This window comes from Camellia sinensis, chromosome 10 (assembly GCF_055761805.1).
Source record: "Camellia sinensis isolate YWXY chromosome 10, ASM5576180v1, whole genome shotgun sequence".
In the NCBI taxonomy this organism is placed as follows: domain Eukaryota; kingdom Viridiplantae; phylum Streptophyta; class Magnoliopsida; order Ericales; family Theaceae; genus Camellia; species Camellia sinensis.
In genome coordinates, this window is record NC_138970.1 from 171,356,579 (window position 1) to 171,380,679 (window position 24,101).

General features: G+C 38.1%; 2 protein-coding genes across 7 annotated transcripts; one reads left to right on the plus strand and one right to left on the minus strand.

The window, feature by feature from the left end:
- The first annotated feature begins 2,275 nt into the window (after positions 1 to 2,275).
- LOC114306381 (RNA-binding (RRM/RBD/RNP motifs) family protein) lies at positions 2,276 to 5,631 on the plus strand. 2 transcript variants are annotated; one of them, XM_028251598.2, is made up of 8 exons: positions 2,276 to 2,454; positions 2,593 to 2,676; positions 3,377 to 3,457; positions 3,586 to 3,725; positions 3,871 to 3,949; positions 4,056 to 4,125; positions 5,106 to 5,168; positions 5,258 to 5,631. In XM_028251598.2, the coding sequence occupies exons 1-8, from the start codon at positions 2,393 to 2,395 to the stop codon at positions 5,330 to 5,332; spliced, it is 654 nt and encodes a 217-aa protein (XP_028107399.2). In that variant the 5' UTR covers positions 2,276 to 2,392; the 3' UTR covers positions 5,333 to 5,631. The 2 variants fall into 2 exon arrangements, with proteins under 2 accessions (XP_028107399.2, XP_028107398.2); XM_028251597.2 differs by having other exon boundaries at positions 2,297 to 2,454; positions 5,061 to 5,168.
- A 188-nt stretch (positions 5,632 to 5,819) lies between these two features.
- LOC114306380 (SBP (S-ribonuclease binding protein) family protein) lies at positions 5,820 to 11,519 on the minus strand. 5 transcript variants are annotated; one of them, XM_028251594.2, is made up of 6 exons: positions 11,081 to 11,409; positions 10,969 to 11,000; positions 9,941 to 10,255; positions 8,571 to 8,755; positions 6,874 to 7,235; positions 5,820 to 6,489 (listed from the first exon to the last, which is right to left on the minus strand). In XM_028251594.2, exons 4-6 carry the CDS (start codon positions 8,674 to 8,676, stop codon positions 5,965 to 5,967), a joined length of 993 nt encoding a protein of 330 aa, XP_028107395.1. In that variant the 5' UTR covers positions 8,677 to 8,755; positions 9,941 to 10,255; positions 10,969 to 11,000; positions 11,081 to 11,409; the 3' UTR covers positions 5,820 to 5,964. The 5 variants fall into 5 exon arrangements, with proteins under 5 accessions (XP_028107395.1, XP_082749452.1, XP_028107394.1 ...); XM_082893326.1 differs by having other exon boundaries at positions 10,103 to 10,255; positions 11,081 to 11,407; XM_028251593.2 differs by lacking the exon at positions 9,941 to 10,255 and having other exon boundaries at positions 11,081 to 11,519.
- Positions 11,520 to 24,101: the final 12,582 nt, after the last annotated feature.

Consider the following 24,101-nt stretch of genomic DNA (forward strand, 5'->3'; position numbering starts at 1 on the left):
AATGCACAGATATAACACAAATATCAATAATCCTTCCTAGCTCGAAAAAAAATTGGCCCGAGTGGCTTGAATCCTCAAACCGACGTCATTTTGAGGATTTTTTTTTTCCCTCGTGTATCGTTGAAATAGAAGGAGAAGAGAGAAGAGAAAGAGGAAGAGAGAGAGAGAGAGGGAGAGGGAGAGGGAGAGGGAGAGGGGGGAAGAGAGAGGAGCACCCATCACCGACGCCATCACTGGCGTTGCCATCGTTTTGGGTACAAATCTGTGTATAATGATGATGATGTGTTGATTTTGATTTTTGATTTTTGGGTTTGAATCTCTCTGATTTTTGGGTTTAATTTTTTAGATTTTTGGGTTTGATTTTTGATCTTCAAAGTGGTGTTGTTTGTTGTTGATGATGATATGTTGTTGATGCCAAGATGATTTGGTGTTGTTTGTTGTTGTTGTTGATGAGGATATGTTGTACACAGTTCTCTCCTTTCTTCCTCCTCCTTCTTCATCTGCAGAGAGAAAAGGACAAAAAAAAAAAAAAAAAAACTACCTAAAATGACGTCGTTTTGGGCAATCAAGCCACTCGGGCCAGAAGAAATTCGAGCTACAAAACGGAACTGCACAAATATATATTTTCAGAAAAATGTTTGAGGGCCACAAAAACAGTGGCTCAAATAGTTCAAAACTGTCAAAACGACGTCGTTTTGGCAGATTTTGCGCCCAAAACGACGTAGTTTTGACAGTTTTGAGCTATTTGAGCCACTATTTTTGTGACCCTCTACCATTACTGATATTTTCAAACCTTCTGTGCACCTAGACTTTTTCTTGACAGAATGATTGAATTATGTGTTCTTCTTATTATGTGGTCATTTTAATTTTATTTTTTTGAAAAATTGTCACATGCTTCTTATTATTGGGTGAGTTGGCCCAGGTTTTATTCTAGCCTCAATAATTCTATTACAAACACAAAAATAAAGGAAAATCCCTCCCTTGGACCTTTGTTCGATGAAAATGACAATTTAATTTTTTTTTTTTCATAAACTCTTTAAGAAAAAAAATACATAATTGGATAAGGACAAAATAATATATATATATATATATATATTTTTTTTTTCTTTTGGACAATATTGTCAGAGTAACATATTACTGTAAAACAGGGTAACGGTAACATGTTACCGTTTACATCAATTTCACCTGTAATACTTTTTTTTTAAAAAAGAATTTCACAGTCAACATGGATCATTTGATAGACCTTGATGAGAGAATTCTAAAAATATTAATTTTTAAAAAAATTGATATCTACATTAAAAGTTATATTATTTTAAAATTTGATATTTTAATAATAGTGATATTTGTTCGACTTTTCAAGAATTTTTTTTTGTAATTTTCCTTAATACATTAAAATTTTATTATGAGGGAATTTTGACAAAATCCTTCAAAAATAAACACAAAACATAGGGGTGTAAGGCCTCGTTTGGGAACATGTTATTTTAGTAACTTTTTGACTTTTTGGCTAATATATGAAGTAAAAAAAACTAATATATTTGGGGTGACTTTTTGACTTTTTACGAAAAGATGTGCAAAAAATAGAGAGAAAAGGGAATCTTTGACTTTTTGGTATAGGTTATAGGTTTTTTTACTTTTTTAGTAACTTTTTGACTTTTTTGCTAAAATGTTAACTTGTCAAACGAGGCCTAAATTTGGCCCGGCCCGGCCACGTTGGACCTCGTGGGCTTTTGCCAAAATTCGAGCCAGGCCGAGCCGGCCCACAGGCCAAAAAATTAGATCCAGGGGATATTCAGGCCTTGGGCAAGGCGGTGGGCCTCCTGGCCTGGGCTCGAGCTTGGGTGAGTCTAAACAAATTTTTTTATGTTTATTTTTTTCACCAAAATTTTATTATTTTTCACTAAAAAAAACACTGGGTCTCTGCGCGGGCCAGGCCTCAGGCCGGGCCTTAAGTGGGCCTTAAGCGGGCCAGGCCCACAGGTTGAGCCGAGCTTCAAAATGATAGTCTAGACCCTGGCCTAAGGTCTTAGGCTGGGCCGGGGCCCAAATGGGCCTAAACGAGCTAGCTCCACCCCAGACTGTGAGCAGTTTTCGGGCTGCCCACAGATTGCGGGTCATTTTTGCACTTCTATACTTTTTTTAAAATGTTTTTTTTTGTGTCGAGAATCACACATTTTGTGTCGCGTTCCGTAATTAAATTTTGCATTCTAAAATATATTGGGCCCAACCCAAGGGGCCCATGTTCTGTATCCATAGCTAGACAGTGATCAAACATTAACAAGCCCAAAACAAGACCCAAAGTTGAGGCCCATGCTGGCATTTGCTAACTTGCGCGCCTTCGTCTTCTCATAACAAATGTGTTTCATGTCACAGAGAGAGAGTTCAGCAATCGGACATGTCTCGATACAGAGACGACTCACCTGCAGTTCGAGTGTATACAGTTTGCGACGAATCAAAGTTTGTTTCTCTCTATATATCTAGTCTATATCTATATCAATCTTGTTTGTTGGCAAAGCAACCCTAATTCGTTGTATAAATTTGAATTTTCCATTGCAACTTGGTTGTTTTTGAACGATTGAATTGTGTTCATCACAGATATTTGATCGTGAGGAACGTTCCGGCATTGGGATGCGGTGATGAATTGTCTAAATTGTTTGGATCTTATGGAGAGATTGAAGAGTAAGCTCTCTCTCTCTCTCTCTCTCTCTCTATATATATATATATATATATAGATACATGATACGTATCAAATTTAAACCAAATTCACAATTCATAATTTACAATTTACCTAATGTATGAAATGACGTTGATTTTTTTATATATATTATGCTAAATATAGAGAATCTTACAATTCATAATTTACTATTTTAGTAAAATGATTCAGGATTCGATTTGACATATATTACACACATGTTTCCTTGCTCTTGCTTTTAAATCAAATTATTATTATTATTTTCCTTTTGATTATGCCAGAATTGTAGAATTGGGGTGATATAATGTGATTCATTTATGAAATCCAAGGGTTGACCTAGGCTGTGCTCTCTCCAAGGTCTCAGGACTTTGCCCCGACTTTAATCAGGTCCTCTGGTAGTGGAGGGTGTGATTTGTCCTCTGGATTAGGCGGTCCAATGGGCCAGAAGATACTAGGTTATCAAAAAAAATAATGTGATTCATTTCTGTATATTTGTCTTCTTGACTCTGTCAGAATTTATTTGCAATTTCTTTAGTTGAGAGGAGTTATCATCATTTTCAGAATATTGCACTTCTAGTGCTTTGGAAAGTTGTGTTCAAACCTTATACTTATTAGACATAATTGTTATATTAGTGTTATTTGAGAGGTGGGTTACATTACATTGATTCATTTATTTGCCTTCTTCAGATGCAAACCAAAGGATGATGAAGACTGCGAACCATTCACCGATGTTTACTGGATCAAATTTTATGTAGTCAACAATGCAAGGTGCTTAAAATTCTTTGATGTGTCATCTGTGTATAAACCTCTAAATTTTGTGTCTAATATATTGATGTTAATACTTATTCTTATTCGAATTTAGTGGTGTTTGAAGCTTTAATTCTTTCTGGTTATAGGTTTGCAAAAAGGAAATTGGATGAGTTTGTTTTCCTTGGGAATCGACTTCAGGTCTCATATGCACCTCATTACGAGAGCCTGTCAGACACCAAGGATAAATTAGAAGGCCGTAGAAAGGAAGTTCTAGCACGCTTGAATCGTAAGGTTCTTTTCTTGATATTTGCATAATCCTGATTTATGATATTTTCAGGTAGATAAGAGGAAAATGTTCTTCAGTTGTTGAATTGAAAAACTAAGCGTTTTTTTTTTTTTTGGTTGTTTTGCCAATATCTCAATGATTTCAGCTGGAAGATCCAAACCATCCGTGGTTGCATCTCCACCAGAAACACGCAGCACTTCCCAATTGATAAACTCTAGCCAAAGGTATAGTATGCGATTCAGTTCAAATTTGCAGTTGTTCTGTCAATAAAGCTCCGTGGACGCTCTTTTATTGTAATATAAGAGATGAGTTTTTTTGTTCTTACCGTAGGGATACTGGAGAGTCGCAACATATTTCTCACAGTAAAGATTCTTCAATGACAAGGGTTACTTCTGACAAGGTTTGCTACTATTTTATAAAATGACATCTGCCTGTTTAATTTCCACCTGACTACTTACATGAATTGAATCGGAGCACTTGCCCAATTTTTTTAAAGTAGATATTTTTCCATCATATATATATATATATATATTCACACTTACACGGGCCCTTTGGATTAAATGAATCAAAGTTGTAATTTCGATGTACTTTGTGATGACTAGCAGTTTCAAATATATATGCTAACTTTGTCATACGACAGCACTATTTAAGTATTTGAGTTGTTAAAAAAAAAACTTCAAAATGACAAGATTGGTAAATAGCTAGACATTTCTCATTAACTCACTCTGTTCCAAAAATCATGACATTTTCCACAGGATTTGATTCCAAAAACCATGCCCCCTCATTTTCCAAAAGTTATCTGTAGCATAGATTCATATCTTGCATCTCATACATTCATTGTGGCAGAAAAAAAATATAGCCTTATCGTCCTGGTGTAGTTTATCACTTGTTAGCCAGCAGAATCTCAAAATGTAGAAGCACTCCAAATGATGTTGGCTTTGAGGCTTATTTCAGTAGCAGTGTCGTATAAAAAAAACATGCTTTCTTTTATTGGCGATTGTTCAATTCTTCTAGTGAATTTGCCCCAAACAGCACTGATTCAGTGCTCTAAAATGATAGCACTAATGCTAGCTCTAATGAGCTGGCAGTGCAAAAATATAAAATAAAATAAAAATAAAAAAACCAAACTATCACATCAGTCCACATGGTGCCACGTCATTAGTGGTTTGAAGTATTTTTTTTTATGCTTCAGCACTGATTCAGTGCTCTAAAATGATAGTACTAATGCCAGCTCTAATGAGTTGGTAGTGCAAAAATAAAAAAAAAGAAAGACCAAATGGTTGTTTGACCTCCTCATTCATAAATTTCAAATTTACTACTTACATATGTTTTCAGTTTTTCTGGGCCAACAAATGCTTTTTTGCTATTTCCGAATGTCAGGATTATTTTCCATCTCAATCAATGAATCAAACGGTTCAGTTGGTCAGAGAGAAGCTTAATAAGGTACGGTTAATGTGTACTGCATGATTCTCTTCAAGAGTGTTTTAAAATGGGCTTTAATTCAACATTATGTTTTCCTTCCCTTGTTTTAGATTCAATCAAATGTCGAGCATTTTGAAGCTGCGCCTTCCAAGAAAACACGAGTGGACAACAGACGAAGAATCTAATGAACTTTGACATTGGAAAACAACTATAATTAACAAGCTGGTCTTTTGCTTTCTTATTACTTGGCTTCCGTTTACCTTAATGTCTGCCAGCCGCCTTGGTTCAGAAGATTTGCATATGGACAATGTGTGTCATTTTTACCTGCAGATTAGCCCATTAATCTTTTGATGATGTAATTTTGATTTCTAGTTTTGTTTTAAGTTCTCATTGTTTCATTGCATATTCTACATTGTATAGTTGTGTATCATATAGACAAGTATTCTTATTTTATATTGCATATTATGGTTTATAATTACAAGAATACCAATGTCACATCATTGTAAATCATTTTTCAACAAAAAACTGAACTCATTTCCATGAGATCCCATATATCCAAATAAATAACCTGAATCATAAAGGTATTTTAAGATCAAACTGTTTTACAGACATTTCAACAAAACAGCTTGAAAGGAAGCAAAACAGAATGCGGACTCGTTGTACACCAGAGCAGCAGCGGTAACTCAATTCCATTTGATTTCATGAATATAATTAGTCATCCACATACATTCCCAAAAGTTCAAAGAGAGAGACGATAACTTCAATAAAACACAGATTGTGGAGAATATTTTCAATTTTAAGTTATTTGATCACTAATTTACGACAAGTACACAGGGACACTGGCAGTTTTCACCAATTGGCATATAGGGCAAACACCAATTAACCCATCACAATCCTTACACAAACACAAGTGCCTACAAGGCATCAACAAGATGGTTACCTCTTTAGACCTGCATGCTCTGCACATCAAGGAAGCAGACTTCCCTGACCCACCTGGAACACCGAGGTATTTGTTTGGATCGATATAAGAGGCAGCATCATCAATTTCACTGTCTCCAAATCCTTCCTTGCCTTGATCAGGACCCTGTGAAATTGCCTGCTGGAGGTTGTTCTTCAGGACATTAACCACTGATTCATTGTACTTTGCTCGGTAGTGCCAGTTCTGGGCTTCGATTGCCACCTGCTTAATTCTCTCAACGAGTTCTTTGTTCTTACGGTTTATGTTCTCCATCTCGAGATCTTTCTCATGTAACTTCTGACTCATACCTTTCTCTATAGCAGTCAGGAATGATGCCATGTGTCTCTGCTTCATGTCCCTTACCCCCTTTGCCAGATTTTCTTCCTGTTTACACGGTTATATATGTTCAGTTGCAAAGAGCAAGACGAAAATCATCATAAATTATCTGCAATGAAGCTTACACACTATTGTAGAGCAAATAATCATAATATGGTGTTCTGAGAACAAAATAAGAAACCCTAGAAGATCCCACGGTTCAACATTAACGAACAATAGTTTTTCCATATAGAGATTTAACATTTTATAATTTGTTTCTTCACTGAAACTCTAGTAGGAATATTAATTATGAACTCTTTCGCAAGATCAGAGTTGGTCATCTGTGATTTAAAATTTGTTAAACCTAAAAGAAAATTGGCACAACAGCTACCAAACCAAAGACTTCATTATGGACACCATATCAATGATTGGTCTCATTATGATTCAATATACCTGAATTTTAATATACTGATCAAATTCTTCTTTCTGCCGATCAAGTTCAGTCCTAATGTTGTCACCAAGAGACAAAATGATTGGTGGTGCTGCTGTCATACTTCCACTTGCAGAAGTAACAGAGGAGTTGCGTTCATCATCATCATACGACAGCCTTAACCCAGTTGATACAGGGTTTTGGTTTGGTATGCTTGCCGCTTGATCAGCTTCATCATGAAACAAATTGTAATTCAGAGAAATCTGACGCTTTTGTTGCCTTGAGATATTTTCTGCTCCCCTGCTTTGTTTATTAGGCTGGAGCATAGGGGGGTTATGCTCGTTCCCAAAATAATTTACTGGATCAACATTACATCCAACTGGCACTGTAGCAAAAATTGCGCAGTGGTTACATAAAAGTCAGTCCAACTATAAGAAAGGTAACAAGATTGAACAAAGTAAAAACATATGTTTGGTTTGTGTTTGAGAGATGTGTTTTAGAGATAAAAAGTACGAAAACATGTTTGGTTTGGTTTTTTTTAAAAGATGTTTTGGAAAATTATTTTGAGATAGAGTTTTGGAAAAAGTGATTGATTTGATATGTGTGAGAGAGAGATTTGTTTGGAAAACTTGTTTGGTTTACAAGTTTTGAGAAATTTTTTTGGGAAAATTTGTTTGGTTTAATTATTTTTGAAAACTTGTTTGTAGAGAAAATTTCCCAAATTTTTTTCAGAAAATCAAACCAAACGAGCCCATGTCTTCAACCCCCATCCACAAAAAACATAAAAAACAAAAAGAATTAGGGCAAATTACATATACCTCCCTTGAGGTTTGGCTAAATTACAGATACCCCTGAGGTTTCGGAAATTACATCCCGCCCCATAAGGTTTGTATTTTCATAACAATTTGCCCCCTGAGGTTTAAATTTCATAACAAATTACCCGCTAATTTGTTATGCAAATATAGTATTCAGGGAGAAATTTGTAATTTCTCAAACCTCAGGGGGTATTTGTAATTTAGCCAAACCTTGAGAGGGGTATATGTAATTTGCCCAAAGAATTACAAAGCTCAGTCCAGAACCCTAAAGATGTAGCCATAACCTTCTTTTTTCCCTTTAATTAGAGGATTACAAAATAATTTCCACGCAACCAGAATAATTCAAAGTTCAATTAAATATAAGTGAAGCACAGTGACCCAACTTAAAGGAATGATCAACTAAGTTGTATGCACATGGGAAGAGGATAAATTCTTCTCAACAGGGTCGTGCCTATTTAGCAAATGTCCAATGCAATAGCCTGCCTAAAGAGTTTCTAAGCCAGAAAGCAAACACTTAAAAACGTATCATTTCAATTCCAAGAATAGAGTCCTATAATAGTAAATTTCACCATTTCAGTACCCAACCAGCAGTTTGGATGAGCGAGGGTCCTCATATGTACAGTTCAAGTAGGGAGGATGCACTATTGTCACTAAACAGAAGCAACTATCAATTGGTCCAAGCATATCAGGTTTCTATTAATCAATAACCAGCAGGAGCAAAACAATACATCCATTAGAGCAGACTAGCAAAACCCAAAAGATAAAAGGCCAACCAAATAGACATCCTAGTGAAATAACATACAAGAAAAACAACTAGTAAGTGGATACATCCACCAAGTTAAGGGCATTCAAATACCAAGGATAAATATATACACAAACACAACCTGAATGAAAACAGAACTCACAGTTTCCAAATAACTGTAGCTGATTCGATGCATTAGCATGATATTGCAAATGATTCTCATCAATAAAAACAGGAAGCACAGTATTGTTGTTGTTTCCTCCCAACATTTTCAAAGATTGAAATCAAATTGGCTGCAAATCTTATTGCTTCTGAAAAGTGCAAATAGAATGACCAGCAACAGTTCACCTGTAAAAGATGAGCAGCAGTCAAATTATAAAATATCACAAGCTGCCAATTCAAAAGATATTAATTCCTATGTAACACCATATGCAATTAATGCAGTCCAAATAGAATCGCGTCAGAATAACAGTGATCAGAGGGCATGCTCGGCTGGAGATCTAACTTGACCGAGTGTGCTTAGCTTCCGGGAGAAGTGCCTCAATTCAAGGCTAAGGCACCATGTATGTCAACCTCGGCCGATTTACATGGCAAGGTGACACCTCACGAGATGTGTGATTAAACATCAACGTATAAGTTCAAATTGACAAGTGAACCCATGCATCAACAAATTCTATGTAAAAGCCTAAAAGTTCAAATTTGAAACTTCAAATTTTTTCTTTATGCATCAAAGTTGGCACATACAAATACAATACCATATACATCATTTTGGTCTTCCAGGAATGTCTCTAAATGCATTATTCAGATTAGAAAGGGTTTTCTTCTTTCCCTTGCCACGGCATTAGAAAACTACATTTGATCAAACTTGTTAGTTATAGATTTAGGTACCTTTAATCCTTTTCAATTCTCTATTCCTGATTGAGGAACCACCGGCTCATTATTGAAGAGATATGATGCATTGTTAATTTGTATCAAATATGGGTAACAAATAAGACTACTTTGCAGTCGAAGGCAATAAAAAAGACTAAGACTTTCATCATAGAGGGAAACAATTTCTAACAAATTAGAACCTTAATGAAAAGAGTAAAAACTTCTGTAAGTGTGATGAAATGTATGGTACAAACTAAAATTTCTTAGTGTTATGTGAATATTGCTTCAAAAGAAGCATTCCACATATCTTCCATAAGCATCATCACAACTTAAAGATGAAATATTTCACAGCCAAAATGCAATACACTGATGTAGCTTTATACTTCTTTTTGATATATAACATGTGAATTGGTGCCCAAATTAGTTGTTTTACTAATTTCATATAGCATTTATGGGAGAGAATTTAAATTGCCAAATATTGTTGTATCTATTAACTTGAATTAGCATGTGTATATTGTATCTATTAACTTGAATTAGCATGTGTATATTCTTTAAAATGTCCGTATCGTATTCTACATGCACATGCAGACACATAAACCTACGTGTGCGTGCAGGTGCACGTGCATGTGCATACAGGCATGCATGCAAACCTGACATACTAACCAGCTTCTTCACATAAGTTCTGAATCTATTAAATGGAAATGAATTTTCTGCCAAAATATATGCATCTGAAAAAAAGAAGGCGGACTTGGTATGCCACGGAACTGGAGGTCAAAAAAACCTCTGAAGTCTGAAACGTCATCTTAAACACTGTCCTACACATACGCCGAGGGGCAAGCCTAGTAGGTCAGTGGGTATGCTCCCCACATGCCTAACTCAGGTTCGAGTCTTGCCAGACCCTCCCGTTCGCCCGGATAATGTGATTACGGGGTGTTGCTTGATCCTTGGGTTTACTCTCCTGGGATGGGTCCAAAGGGCCTACAACACGGTTCCGGTTATCAAAAAAATAAAAAATAAACACTGTCCTATGCAGTGAGATTAAAAGAAACAACAAAAAAATTAGGAAAAGAAAACAAGTAATTAGTTTCCTCTCCAAACTCAAATCAAAAGTAATAAATGAACAGTCACAACTAAAAACAACATTAGTACAATCGTGTGAAGTGATGCAACTAAAAAATTAAAAAAAAAAAAAAGAAAAAGTTGTAGAAATGAGATGATCAATGCATATGCATGTGATCTGATAAATATAAAGAAAATTACAAATGAAATGACAAAAAAGATCAATGCATCTGGTTATGAATTAATGAATGCATCAGTCTCATAAGACACTCCCTAACCTATTATCAGAAGTTCAGGCTCTATGAGACTCACTCAGTACATTGGACAATCTTTGATGATTGTGAATTGTTCTTTCAGATTTGCTTTCTTGTTTTGATCTTTAGTGAACTTCTTCATCACATTCACACACACACATGTTAGGTATTGATTTAGGTATTGTTACCGGAAAAATCTACTTTGGTCTTTAACCAACGAATTCATGTTTAACAGCCTCACAAACCAAAACTACACCTAAGAATCGATCAATTTCTAGACCTAGATCAGACAGAACTCATCAACATAAACTACAATTTGCAAAAAAAAAAAAAAAACAAACTTGAATATATATATATATATATATATGCAAAAATTACCTGAAAATAGAATGGATTGACTGTGTCAGATCCTGTAAATCCCACAGTGCAGAGTTATGAATCATAGAAAGAATACATAAACGCGTAGAAGAGATAAATCAGAGAAAAATACCTGAAAATGAAGGATCATTTTGGAGAATCCATGGGGGCGATCTGAGTGAAAATGAATGAAAAATGGAGAGATTTGAGAAGGAGAAGCATAAGGAAAGCGTAACTGAAACGAAAAATAGGGAATCGAAAGGTGCCAAGTTATTGAAGATCGGTGATGCTAGTGGTGGTGGTCGTGGTGGTGGTTACGGAAAAAGGAATTGGGAAGAGAGAGAGAGAGAATACGTCAGAAGGAAGAGAGGGGCCCACGGAGCTCCACCATCCGCCCCACCATCCCCCGCATGTCAGCAAATTTCTGGATTCACGCTCATCTTCATACTCTCTCTCTCTCTCTCTATATATATATAAAGTCATATATATATATATATATAGTTAATAATCTAGTATTTTTTTTTTTAAACACAACGATCTAGTATTTGATTCTTGTTTTCTCAACCAACAATTTTTGAATTTTGGTATTAATATATTAATCAATGCCGGCCTTTTAGTCTACTGCCCCTTATTTACCCTGTTTTTAACAACAATTTATCAAAAAAAATACAAAACATAAAATTAACCACATAAGTCAATAAGACGAAATCCCTGTTTGGTAAGACTTATTTTCAGTTTATTTAAGTTTTTAATTTAATTTAAGTTATTTTAATATATTTGGTTCAGCTTAACAATACAGCTTATAACTTTTTGTAAGTCAAAAATCAACTTATTCTTTGAGTGGGGGAGGATAAACTTAATTTATAAGTCAAAAATCAGCTTATGTTCACAGTTATAAGTTATAAGTTGTTAGGCTATAAGTTATAATCACTTTTCCACAGCTCTACCAAACGGGCTTAGGAAGCTGGTAAAAAGTTAGCCTTTTAATTTTTTAAACTTTTTTGAGTCATATCACCTCTCTACTTTTTTACACAAAAAACTCACAAGGAAATCAAAAAATTAATTTTTTACCAACTTTTCAAAACACTACAAAATGTCATATATAAACTATAATCATTACACTTTTTCTCTAATCAAAGTAAAAAAAAGCCAAATCAAACGAGGCTAAAAAAACTAAACTAAAAAAGTCTCGACACAAAAAAATAACTAAAAAAACTAATGCCAAACGAAGACTAAATATGTGTATTAAAAAAACACGGGGAGAAAAGAACGTATTTATGCTCCAAAAATATAAAATAAATTGATTTGACAAAAACAAATACTAAAAACTATATATTTATTTTAAAAGTTATTTCTGCTCTAAACAAGAAAATCATATGAAAATAATAATTCTTTACTCTATTTATTTATTTATTTATTATTTTTTTTTTGACTAAACTAATTTTTAGTTTTTATAGGAAATAAAATTTGAAAACTCAACCAAATATGGTGACTATATTAAAAAGGGGTAAAGCACTAATAAATCCCAAGTTAGGAAATTGTGCACCAAGTAATACTGTGTTTTTTCTGTCAAACCCATAAGTCCCAATGCAATGTTAATGACCTATTTGTACACATTTTGACAGGGTGGCAACCAAATGAGAGGGGGTATATAGGGCTTTTTGGTGATGTGGAAATTACTGGATTGTCCTAATAGGGTTTTGGGTTTCCCGCACTGATTGAAATGGAAGGGTTGATTATGGAAGGTTGGAGCCTGTTGTAATGCTCATGTTTGTTGAGTTTGGTAATGTTGGAGGACCAATTGTGCAATCAAAGGTAACATTCACATTTGTTAGGAAACCCTAAAATTGCGAGATACCATTTGGGAGGTACCAATCGTCCCTTCCATAGCGAACACTGCATCCTTTGACGTGTGGAGCAACGCTAGGTGTGTGTATGGAATAACATTTCTCATACGATCGTCCACATTGATCGCCGGTTGTGTTTGTTAATGCATGGTGTCAGGTATATGTTTGTGGATGCTGTTTTGTAGTTTTCATATTATGTTGATGTTACATGCTTGGTATTACAGTTTTTTTTACATTTGAATACGGGTTGGGGTTAGTGTTTGAATTCAACATACATCGATTGGGGTGAGTATTATTTGATAATAGGCCCTAATGTTGGGAAGGTGGTACAGGATATGTTGTGTTGTTGTGATGTATTGACAGGGGTGTCTGTGGTCCCAATGTTATTGTGGGTGTGTTTAGAGTGGAATGGTTACTAACAACGCAAATGTGGGTTTTGTGGGCTGGATTGCTGTGGGTAATGTGGGTTTTTGGAATTGTTAAACCATGAGCCCCAGCGTAATGTGGACCAATTAGTCCCAAGTTAGGATTTTATGAACCAATTAGGCCCCTGTTTTTTTTAAACATGTAAGTCATAATGTAATGTTAAATGGCGTATTTGTACACATTTTTGGCGAGAGGCAACCAAATGGGAGGGATATATGGGGCTTTTTTGGTGATGTGGAAATTGCTAGGTTGTCCCAATAAGGTTTTGAGCTTCCTCCACTGATTGAGGTTCACATACATGGTCGTAAATTTTTGTACATTTGGAATGGGTGGAGGGTAGTGCTTGTTGTGGAACATCAGGTTGGGTTGTTTTTGTTTTTGCACTGATAACACATTACACATTCAAGCATTACCATGTATGTAACCTTAATGTACAAAAATTTGTTGTAATGTGTTGACATGGGTGTCTGTAGTTCCAATATTGTTGTGGGTGTGCTCATTGTTGAAAGTTGGCACACAATAGAAATGTGTTTTTAGTGGGCTGGTTTGCTGTGGGTAATGTGAATTGTTGGGAAGGTGGTACGTGTGTTAGATGTGGTAAGAAATATAACATTATTAACATACGATAATTATGAAAAAAAATGTTTCAATGGTGTTGCAAATAGGTTTGACACCTAAGATACATGTTATTGGTTGAACTGTATTACGTCCTTGGTTTAGAGCCCATTTGAGTACCCCCCTTGTCGTTGGGCTTGAGTTGTTGGAATGGGTTGTTGTGACGGATTGAATTAATTGTGTAATGGTGGCTCTGTACATTTTCTCGGATTAATTATTGTCTTGACAATTGCTGCTTGATATGTGGTGTCCATTTATCACATAGTGTGGGCTTTGGTTTTTGTGTATTTTTTAAGTTGCGATGTAATTGTAAGGCTGATAGCTGAACCTATAAGAACACACTACCAACGTCTTGGATGCAAGAACGACACGAGTGTGCTGGTCGTAAATAGTCTGCATTTTATTGTTTTGAGATACTCAACAAGAGGACGTTTAGGGGAAATACCATTTCCCCAACCTACATTTGTGCAGCGACATTGAATGTATGTAACTTCTAATTCGTTACGTGGTGAAATGCGTATATGTTTCCACTTGTATTGTATGTTGGTATTTGACTTATCGTACTTGTATGATATGGACCGTAGCATTATAACCCATCAAGCAAGTATTTATGTTAGCGACACAACTGATTGTATGTTTTGATTGGGTACATTTTGCCAATGTTATATTCTCATAGCTGTATGAAATGTATGCGAAGATGGTAACTAATATTATTTGTTGGATTTGGCAGGCAGTGCGGGACGACGTAGCGCGAAGCGTAGTCCTCCAGTTAGAACAACCCAACAACGGTCACCTGGGCAAACGTCAATCAGATTATCCCCGAAGAGACAAACCCAGCTTGTTTTCAAGAAGAATAAAACATTTGGCAGTGTTAGGAAAACAGTGGTTGACCCATCGCGCCTGATGTACTGATCCAATGTGGCTGGGGTGATCAAGACTGTGATTGAGTTACAATTGGATGAGGGTCATATTTGACAGTTGCAGAAGACACCTTTTTGGCTTATGATTGAGGCAATTCGGGTTCATAATTTGGATCTGAAAGCGTACAAAAAGTGTAATGCGACAGTGTGCAAGATTATTCAAACATACAACCCTGTCGATGAGAAGTTTTCATTGGGGGGAGTGCCCTACCTTTGAGAAATAGTGACATACGGATGATCTTTGGCATTCAATGTGGCAAAGAGAAGTTAGATTTAACGCACAGGGTGAAAGCACCATCAGATTTTATACAATGACGCAGTCAAAACGTTGGTCGAATATCGTCCAAAGTCATAAAGGATTTTTTGGTTGTAGCGCTACAAGGGGATACGGAATGTGATGAGGAGGATGTGACAAAGTTATTGTGCTTATACATATGTGCGAAATTGTTTTTTGCTATAACGGGCTAATCGATTAGGTGGGCTTTCGTGCGTGTGATTGATAAATTAGAGACTTTACGTGCGTATGATTGGACTACAAGCATCCGGAACGCATTAATTTGCTCGCTGAATGAGTTGCACAGTAGGCTTGAAACATTGACTGGTTGGGTAGTCGCGTTGTTGGTACGTAAGGCTGGCCCAATGCTGAATTTAATTGTTGCATGCAAAAGGAAGTTAATCTATTGTGCTTGGATGTTGACATTGTTATGTTTTTGGTTTTGGTATGCAGTTCCTTATTTGCAAGCACACGTCAATTGTTGCGTCAGAGCAATATAATGTATCCCCAAGATTTTGCAAATGAAACATTGGGACGCTAATAACAAAGCTGAAAGCGGTGGACTTAGGGGCCGAGGGTTCCATGCAGGTATGAACAATCGTAACTCTGCTGTGGTGTTAGTATCACTTACACCCGGTGGCCTAATGTTTTAACACTGGCAATTTAATGCAGGTGAACTGTTGTAAACTTAATGAGACGATCATCGAGCGCTATTTTGTGAATGGCACATCGCCGGGCTTAAGGCAGAACCCGTTTGAGAGGGAAGTGTTGGACGTTAACCCAGTGAGCGTAAGTGTTAAGCATTGAGCTAGTGTGGATTTGGATATTGTGGAAGATATAGAACCGAGTCTGAATTGTTGGCAACCGGATTCACCCTATGGTGGTGAGGTTGAGTGTAACATAGTTGACGGCAATGCAAAACAACTCATTGGGACACCGCAAGGGGGAAAAAGGAGGGACCAACAGTAGCGGCATGCAAAGAAGTATGGCCACACTTATTCCCAGATCTATTGGACCAGTCGAGCATGTAGGAAGGTGATCCTATGCGAAATAACCCAGAGGGTCCAGAAGAACAATTAGCAGCAGCACTGAAAAAAATTACTGAGTTGGATAGCAAAATTTATGCGAAATCAGAAAGAGTGCGCGAATTGGATGGACGAGTTGCATCCATGGAGATGATGGTGGGAGAGCAGTTTGCCACCATTTTTATTGGATTCGATAGTGTTATTATGTCGAAAGATACTGAAATTACGTGCCTCACCAAACTCGTTGAGCAGCTGCAACAAATAGTAACAAAATTTGATGACCACGTTTACGACCGTGAGGCATATGTAATCACGCAAGCAGTTGGGCACGATGGTGGAGCTCACTGTACGCCGTCAGGCAGCCTTTCAAAAAAAAATACTAGGTCAGGCATAGGTAAAAGAAGCGATAGTGCGAACCGATCTGTTTCAACTCCTACCAGAACGCATAAAGCAGCAACGCGTCCTACAGATCATGTAGCTGACATGCAAAAAGTCAAAGATTTAACCACTGATTGGTGGAGCATTTTGATAATACGTTAGATGGAAGGATGGACATAAACGACAGCACCCCCGGATTGCAAGCCGTGGTAGACAACGTCCTGGTTGTTGACGAGGTTGATTACGCACAGAATGACAACACAACTGGTAGCAGTCCAGGGATGAAAATGGAGTCTATGGTGCGGTGTGTGAAAAACAACCCACGCCGTGAATTGAGGTTATCCGATTACGAGTATGAGGGGATGGGTAGGCGTATTAAGCAAAGACGCAAAGTAGTGGTGACCAAGGGAACTGAGCCTGGGGTTATTTATAATATAGAGGACGTAGACGTGGATAGAAAGACATGGAAAGGGTTTGGCATGAGTAGGAAGCACGTTGTGTGGCACATGCTGACCGATAATGAAAAGAGATTACTGGAAATCACGTACATCTTCGATGGCGATGGGTAATACGTCATTAACACATGCAACTGTATTTTGTTCCTCTTAAATCGCTTGTAATTTTGTAGTTTGATTGTTAAGAAAATAAAGTAATGTATTGTAGGTCCATAATATGGGATGATGGTGACACCAGGGTACAAGTGCATTTCACAGATATCCAGGCGTTGGTTCAACAAAGTTCAATACATGGGAATGTATGTACAACATATCATTTTGTTTAATGTCGTGACTCTATTATTGTATAGTTAATTAGTAATATTAATTTGTGTTTGTTTTTTGGTTGGTGTTGTGACGTTGATCACGTGTAGGTGATTGATGCATATGGTGCTATGATCGTGGAGATGCAGAAGAAGGCAAATATTCTAAGCAAAAGTGGTGAAACAGTGTACATGTACAGTAGCGTATGCACGGTATATGGACACTGTACTAACAAGCCACATGACAAACCAAATTAAAAAGAATTTGCGCTGTCATAGTTACTAATTCAAATGATATGTACTTGTCTTAATCACATATACAAGACATGATGAGGAATGCGAGTTCGCTGTCATGGACAAGGTATCTCAATGTACACACAAAAACAGCTTGAGGGCACAGGTACATCATTTTCCTGATTTACCATGCTAGCCATTGGACTGTCATGGTTCACGATACGGAGACGGGGGCGTGGAAGCATTATAATTCCATGCGGCAGAGAATAGGAATGCACGATGACCACTACAACGAAGCGCTGAAAGTGGTAAACACCATTAATTGTGTTTTATTTAAGTGTTGTAGTGGTGATGTTATTCGGTACTATCTTGACCGATTATGTGCGATACGTCCTTGTTTGCTGCTTAGTTAATGTTAATTGTTAAATGGGTACATAGCTGTGGTGTGTAACTAATTAAGGGTGTATGGTGATATGATAGAAAGAGTGGGTTGTTACACACCATAAAAATTTTGTGAACCCAAGGGTGGCGGACGAGAATGTAAGGGCCCAAAATTTTGATGGAACGCTTATGCAGGTCGTGGACTCCCCACAGCAGGGGCCAGATTCGTAAGTGTGTTTTGTCCCGCTTTTTCATTTTTAAAGAACATAAATAGTGTGGGTCAACCTTAAAACTCCAATGTGATGTTTGTGAGATTACTTCATAGTTGCTTACTATGAAGCTAACACTTCATTAGCGTATTTCCCGATGCTGTTTTGTGCTTGGTTTGAGGTCTGTTTGACGTGATGTGTAATGGAAATTACGTGGCCTATGGCGTCATACATTGTAGGCCAAATTGTGCAATTTTTGTTTGTTACGTACTTTGGTAATATGTACATGGCGTCGAGGTGGACAACAGGATGTATGGAACATCGCCATAAGTGTTTCACTCATCGATGGTCAAAATGTTCATAAATGACTCTGTCAAAGGGCTACGTGCGGGGATGGCAGGAGGTGTTTGATAGAGACTATCGTACCTGAAATGTCGAAGCCGGTGTGACTGGCTGCTATTCATTTTATTTGGGTTCAGAAACTAGGTTAGTGATTTTTTACGGACGAGACTGAATGTTTTGGTTGATATTGTTTATTACACCGTGAGAATGGTGTGATTAGATTGATGATGTTTTGGTTTTGTATGATAATGGTTTGGGTTGGTACAGGTTTAGTCGTTATTATATGAGATAAAAATTCCGTACGTTCATGATCTGTGTGTTGGCGATTACATTCATGTGCTACACCTTAATTGATGCTACATACGTAGATGTGCTATCAATTGTTGTTGCGTGATATATAATGTGACATTACATTACACAAGCATCTAAACATTGCTTTAAAAAAAATTACACATATATCGGACAGTTTGTTTGGCAAGGTCTCTACCCTGATGGGGATTCCAAAGGGGAAATGATAACTTCAAACATAGTTTTTTGAAAAAACATTGGTAAGTTGAAAATTAATTGAAAACATCAATCCTGCCTGCGACTTGATGAATGGGTTCAACAAAAACATGACATACACTTCCTATTGTAATTCAGAAACCGATGTCTATTAGATGGTTAGATTGGCATTGAACTCCAAAAACAACGTCAAAAAATGCATAACATAAATGTGACCATGAAGATTAATGTATCTCAGCTTATTTGTGTATAAAACACCCAATCCCACGTCAAACATGGTCATTCATTTGAACAAAAAAATAGTAGCGCAATGTTGAACTCGACGTTAGTAAATTAATACATTGATGTCAATGTACTTCCTGTGTTGGTTGGCATTACAACCCAAAGAATATACAATTAAAAGAGGAAACAAATGGGGACCTTTACTCCATTTCCCACAAAACTGTAGACGCGTCCCGCGGAGGGGGGGGCCTTATGCTACTACAGTTCGGACTCGCGATTTTGTTGTCGCGGTTCTTAATCTGAACCAAAGAGTCCAAATCTGGCAAATCGTTTTGAGAAACAGATTTTTGAAAAAGTAGTGCCAAACATGGACTGCTTTGCCAGATATAGAGTCGCCACCTAAATATTTTTTTAAATGGGGAAATTTAGGAAACCCTGACTCGGTGCCGAAGGCCACATGTCCGTCATCACCGGAGTTGTCTCGGCTCGGGAGCTTGGGTACGATCGGGGAAGGTCAGCTATGAGCACCCCCTTTCGCCCGGTCCGAAGACCGGCCTCTACTAACCATGATATCCGATTTTGAAAACGTTATGTGTTCTTATTCCATTTATTAGCCTAGAATTACTATGTTATGCGCGCAACAAACAAGTATAGACTAGATTGCCTAATTTGGAAAGAAACATTACATATCCGTTTGTTTTGAAAATGCTTTGGAATTTGCTACTCGCAAGTAGGCTAAAACACGGATTTCAATGAGTTTTTCCAACTCAAACAATCCAACCTCCACCCACAGGCATTCAAACAGTTTAACACATAAGCATTTAGCCGCATGGCAGGCATACTGTCATGGCAACACTCACACGCATGCGGGATGCTAAAGCGTAAATACTTACATCGTACTCCGTGCCAAAACAATAAACTAGTTAGCAAACATGCGTGTCCTAGTTCATGTTAAATTGCCTAATGCAACACATACAGGATGCAATTAGATAGGCTCGGCTAATCTAAGCATGGCATATGAAATGCGATCAACTATCACATATTCAATTTTCTTGAATTGAAGTACAAATGCAGTTAGCGTGATGTACCGAGCCTAATGCATGCAATACAAATGGATGCACACATGCATAGCATAAGGTATGCTAATTTTAAAGATGCCCTAATCTACCATCATAAGCAGGTAAATAAAAGGGAAGAAAGAAGTGGGGATTGGAAGACATACACACCACCCACACACACTTATTACAGATTTGCCCTCACTCGGAGGGACCAAATAAATATTACAAATTAATTAACTACGCAAGCTAATTAATATTACAAATTGCCTAATCAACTAAGCAAAATAACTTAAGCTAAGAAAACAGGAAAATCGCCTCGAGAAACGCGCCGCCATGCATGAGCTGCCTCTGTTTTCCTTCCTTCAATTCTCTGGAGGCTGCCAAAACCTCAGGACTGCTTCCTTGGATGCTGGGGGACATCACCGGCTGCATGGAATTGCCACCGGCAGTGGGATATGGCCACCGGCACAAAGTTAAGCTGTCGGCAGGGAAATGATTGCCGGTCGGCACCTTACACTGCCGGTCGGCAGAGTGTTCCTGCAGAATCTGCAAATGACAGCAACAGAGGGCAAGGCAAAGCATGGCAGCACAATTCAAGACATATATGCACCAACCGTGTCCCTTATCATGATAATGACTCAAAGGGGCATGTGCCTCGATTCTCGGACCACCAATCACACATTTCCATGCATGATGGCCCAAAGAACCAAGTATGTAACTTTCATGTCAAATGAAATGCAAACCAATCAAACAAACTAAGGCCCAATTCCTATCATCAAGTCAAGGAACAAGGCATGCATGCAAGATGCAATGCAACCTAAGCATGCAAGCTAAGGATGCAACATGGCATGGCGATACACTTATGCAAGCATGCAAGCAAATACGAGGCAATGCTAGCCAATGAAAAGGTGGTCTTAGGCATGGTTAGGCAGCTCCAATAAGGCCTAAAACAAGGGCCAAAGTACTACAATGAGGGACCAAATACACATGCACACATACATATGTTGAAAGGCTAACACTTAAGCACAAATTGAACAACTCTCAAACACATTTGAAAGGGGGTAATCATGGACACATAGCATGCAACATAAGCATTGAAATCATGCTAAAACATGGTGCCAAACCAAGCAATAAATCAAGCCAAGCATGCAACAAATGGCCCAAACGCTCAAAGCAAACCAATAGAGTATTGAACTACACTTAGCAAGACCAAACATGGCATGAACTCATTGACCAAAAACAGAGTTTTGGGACATTAATACAAGGCCTAAGGACCACTTAGATGGCATCCAAATGACTCAAAAACAAAGGCATGCATAAACACCAAAACATGGAGCATTGCTACACAAGCTTATGAGGCATTAAAGATGCATCCAAGGTAAACATATAGGCATGCAAATAGGACTGAAATGACATGGTGGATGATCCCAAATCACCAAATCAATGCAAAGATGTCATGCTATACATTCATATGCTCAAGGCCAACAAGCCCAAATACAAAGGAGCTATACCAAGCATGCCAAAATCAACCCAAACACTTATGGACAGACCTAAAACATGTCAAGATAAGCACAAAATCTTCACAAATGTAAGCCTAAAACATGCTAGAAACAAAGGCACACAACCTAAGGCATGTTAAGGCATAACAAGGCATTGCATGGCAACTATGCTAAGCATGCATGGAGTACCAAAACCAAGTAGAAACAGAGGCATAACATGACATATTAAGCATAAAAAGCAGCCAAGTCATGGTCAATACACCCTCTAACATGGTGCTCCCTCAAGAGGCCAAAACATGCCCTTTTCAAGGACAATAAGGAGAGGGGGTGGCCCACTCCTTCTTGGGACTTCAAGGCATCACCTTCACTACTGAAATCCCTCAAGATTTCAGTGGTGAAGAGACCCCAACACCAAAATCCCGGAGTTCACACAAAAGGGCACAAAACGAGGCCTTTCAAGGCCTAAGGGTATTCAAACTTACCCAAACCACAAAACACTCTTAACAAATAACCAAGAGGGCTTAAAAACAGAACTTTTTTTGTACTATACACTAAGCTCAAAAACGAATTTAAGATAGGTAGAAATACAATGCAAAAATGGGGTAAAAAGGGGTGAGATTCTTACCCTTGAAGCCTTCTTCAACAATGATGCTCCAATGGCCTTCCTTAGCTTGAATCCAACACCAAAACTTCAAAATCAGTCCCTTAGAACCTCAGTTCCAAGAGGAAGGTGAAACACTAGGTGCTTGTGTGCAATAGTATGGACTAAAACACACACAAGAGCACAAAAGAGAGGGAAAGAGAGATAGGATGTGTATCTAACCCTAACCCTAGAACTCAAACCCTAACAATGGCTGTCTAAGCTCTCAAAATATCTTAAGTGTCTAACCCCTTAAGCCAAGAGACCAACCTCTCTCTATATAGAAGCTTTTGTCTTGTAAAGCTTACAAGACCACCTTCCAAGAGAGAGATCCCTCCATACACGTGTATGGAGGGGAGCCAAAAGCAAGACAGCTGTCTTAAAATATCTGCAAAAGCAGATGCACAGTAGTTGGCCGGCCAAAAATGCCATCTTGGCCAAAAAGAGTGCCGACCGGCACTAAAAAGTGCCGACCAGCAAAAAACTATGCCGACCGGCAAACTACAGTGCCGGTGGAGGCAAAAACCAGCCGGTGGCCTCTAGCCACTGCCGGTGGTGGGTGGGGATGGTCTACAAGTCCTACCCTGCCTGTCCAAGGCAAAACACAAGTGTTCGGTGCAAAACCAGACACTAAACGGTGGAGTTCGGAGATCCTGAGGCAAGACACACGAGCCGAGGCCTCCGGGAACTCCAAACGAACACAAACATGGATAATCACCGAGTGTTCAAACGGTGACGTCCAAGTCTTGAGGACCGTCAAAAATGGGGTGTCTACAGTTGCCCCTCTTTGACAGAACTCGAAAGTCATAACAATGACGGGAGTGAATGTCAAAGCCCAGAGACGACCCATTTTTGACAAGGCCGAAGACTTAGACAAACATGCAAGACAAAAAAGGTATGCGCCCGAAGGCAGGGGCAAAATTCAAGACAATGCACAGAGCCGGACATAACTTATGATCATGCAAAGAAAGCTGTAACGAAGCATACATGCGACAGTTTTAAGCTAGCATACACCAAACTACATTACAATGCAGAAAGGATGTAAGAGAATTATGCAATTCTCAATACGTCTCACTCGGGAGATACAATACCTGTGCGGCTCGTCTGGTTGCACCAGCTTCAAATGAACCGTACATACAATATCGTGCCTGAAAAGAAAACACACTTAACAGGTACAATATCGTTAGCAACATGTATAGTAGTATACTCGAAATGCGTGACAGCGCAAAGCAAGTGGGGAGCATAACAATGCTGTGGGAATACAAACATGTAAGTGGAGCATGCGGTCTACGCCGGCAACGAAATTGATCATAAGCATGCGGTCTACGCAGGTAATGAAATCAACAAATTATGCGGTCTACGCAAGCAATACATGCGGTTTACGCAAGCAATGAAATTAATATGGGGTCTACCCAAACAAAACATGCGGTCTACGCAGGTAATGATATTAAACAATCATGCGGTCTACGCAAGCAAAACATGCGGTCTACGCAAGTAATGAAATTGAACAATGATGCGGTCTACGCAATCAAAGCATGCGGTCTACGCAGGTAAAGAAATTGAACAATTATGCGGTCTACGCAAGCAAAACATGCGGTCTACGCAGGTAATGAAATTAATAAAGATGCGGTCTACGCAATCAAAACATGCAGTCTACGCAGGTAATGAAAATAGTAATGCGGTCTACGCAATCAAAACATGCGATCTACGCAGGTAATGAAATTGAACAATTATGCGGTCTACGCAAGCAATACATGCGGTCTACGTAGGTAATGAAATTAATAAAGATGCGGTCTACGCAATCAAAACATGCGGTCTACGCA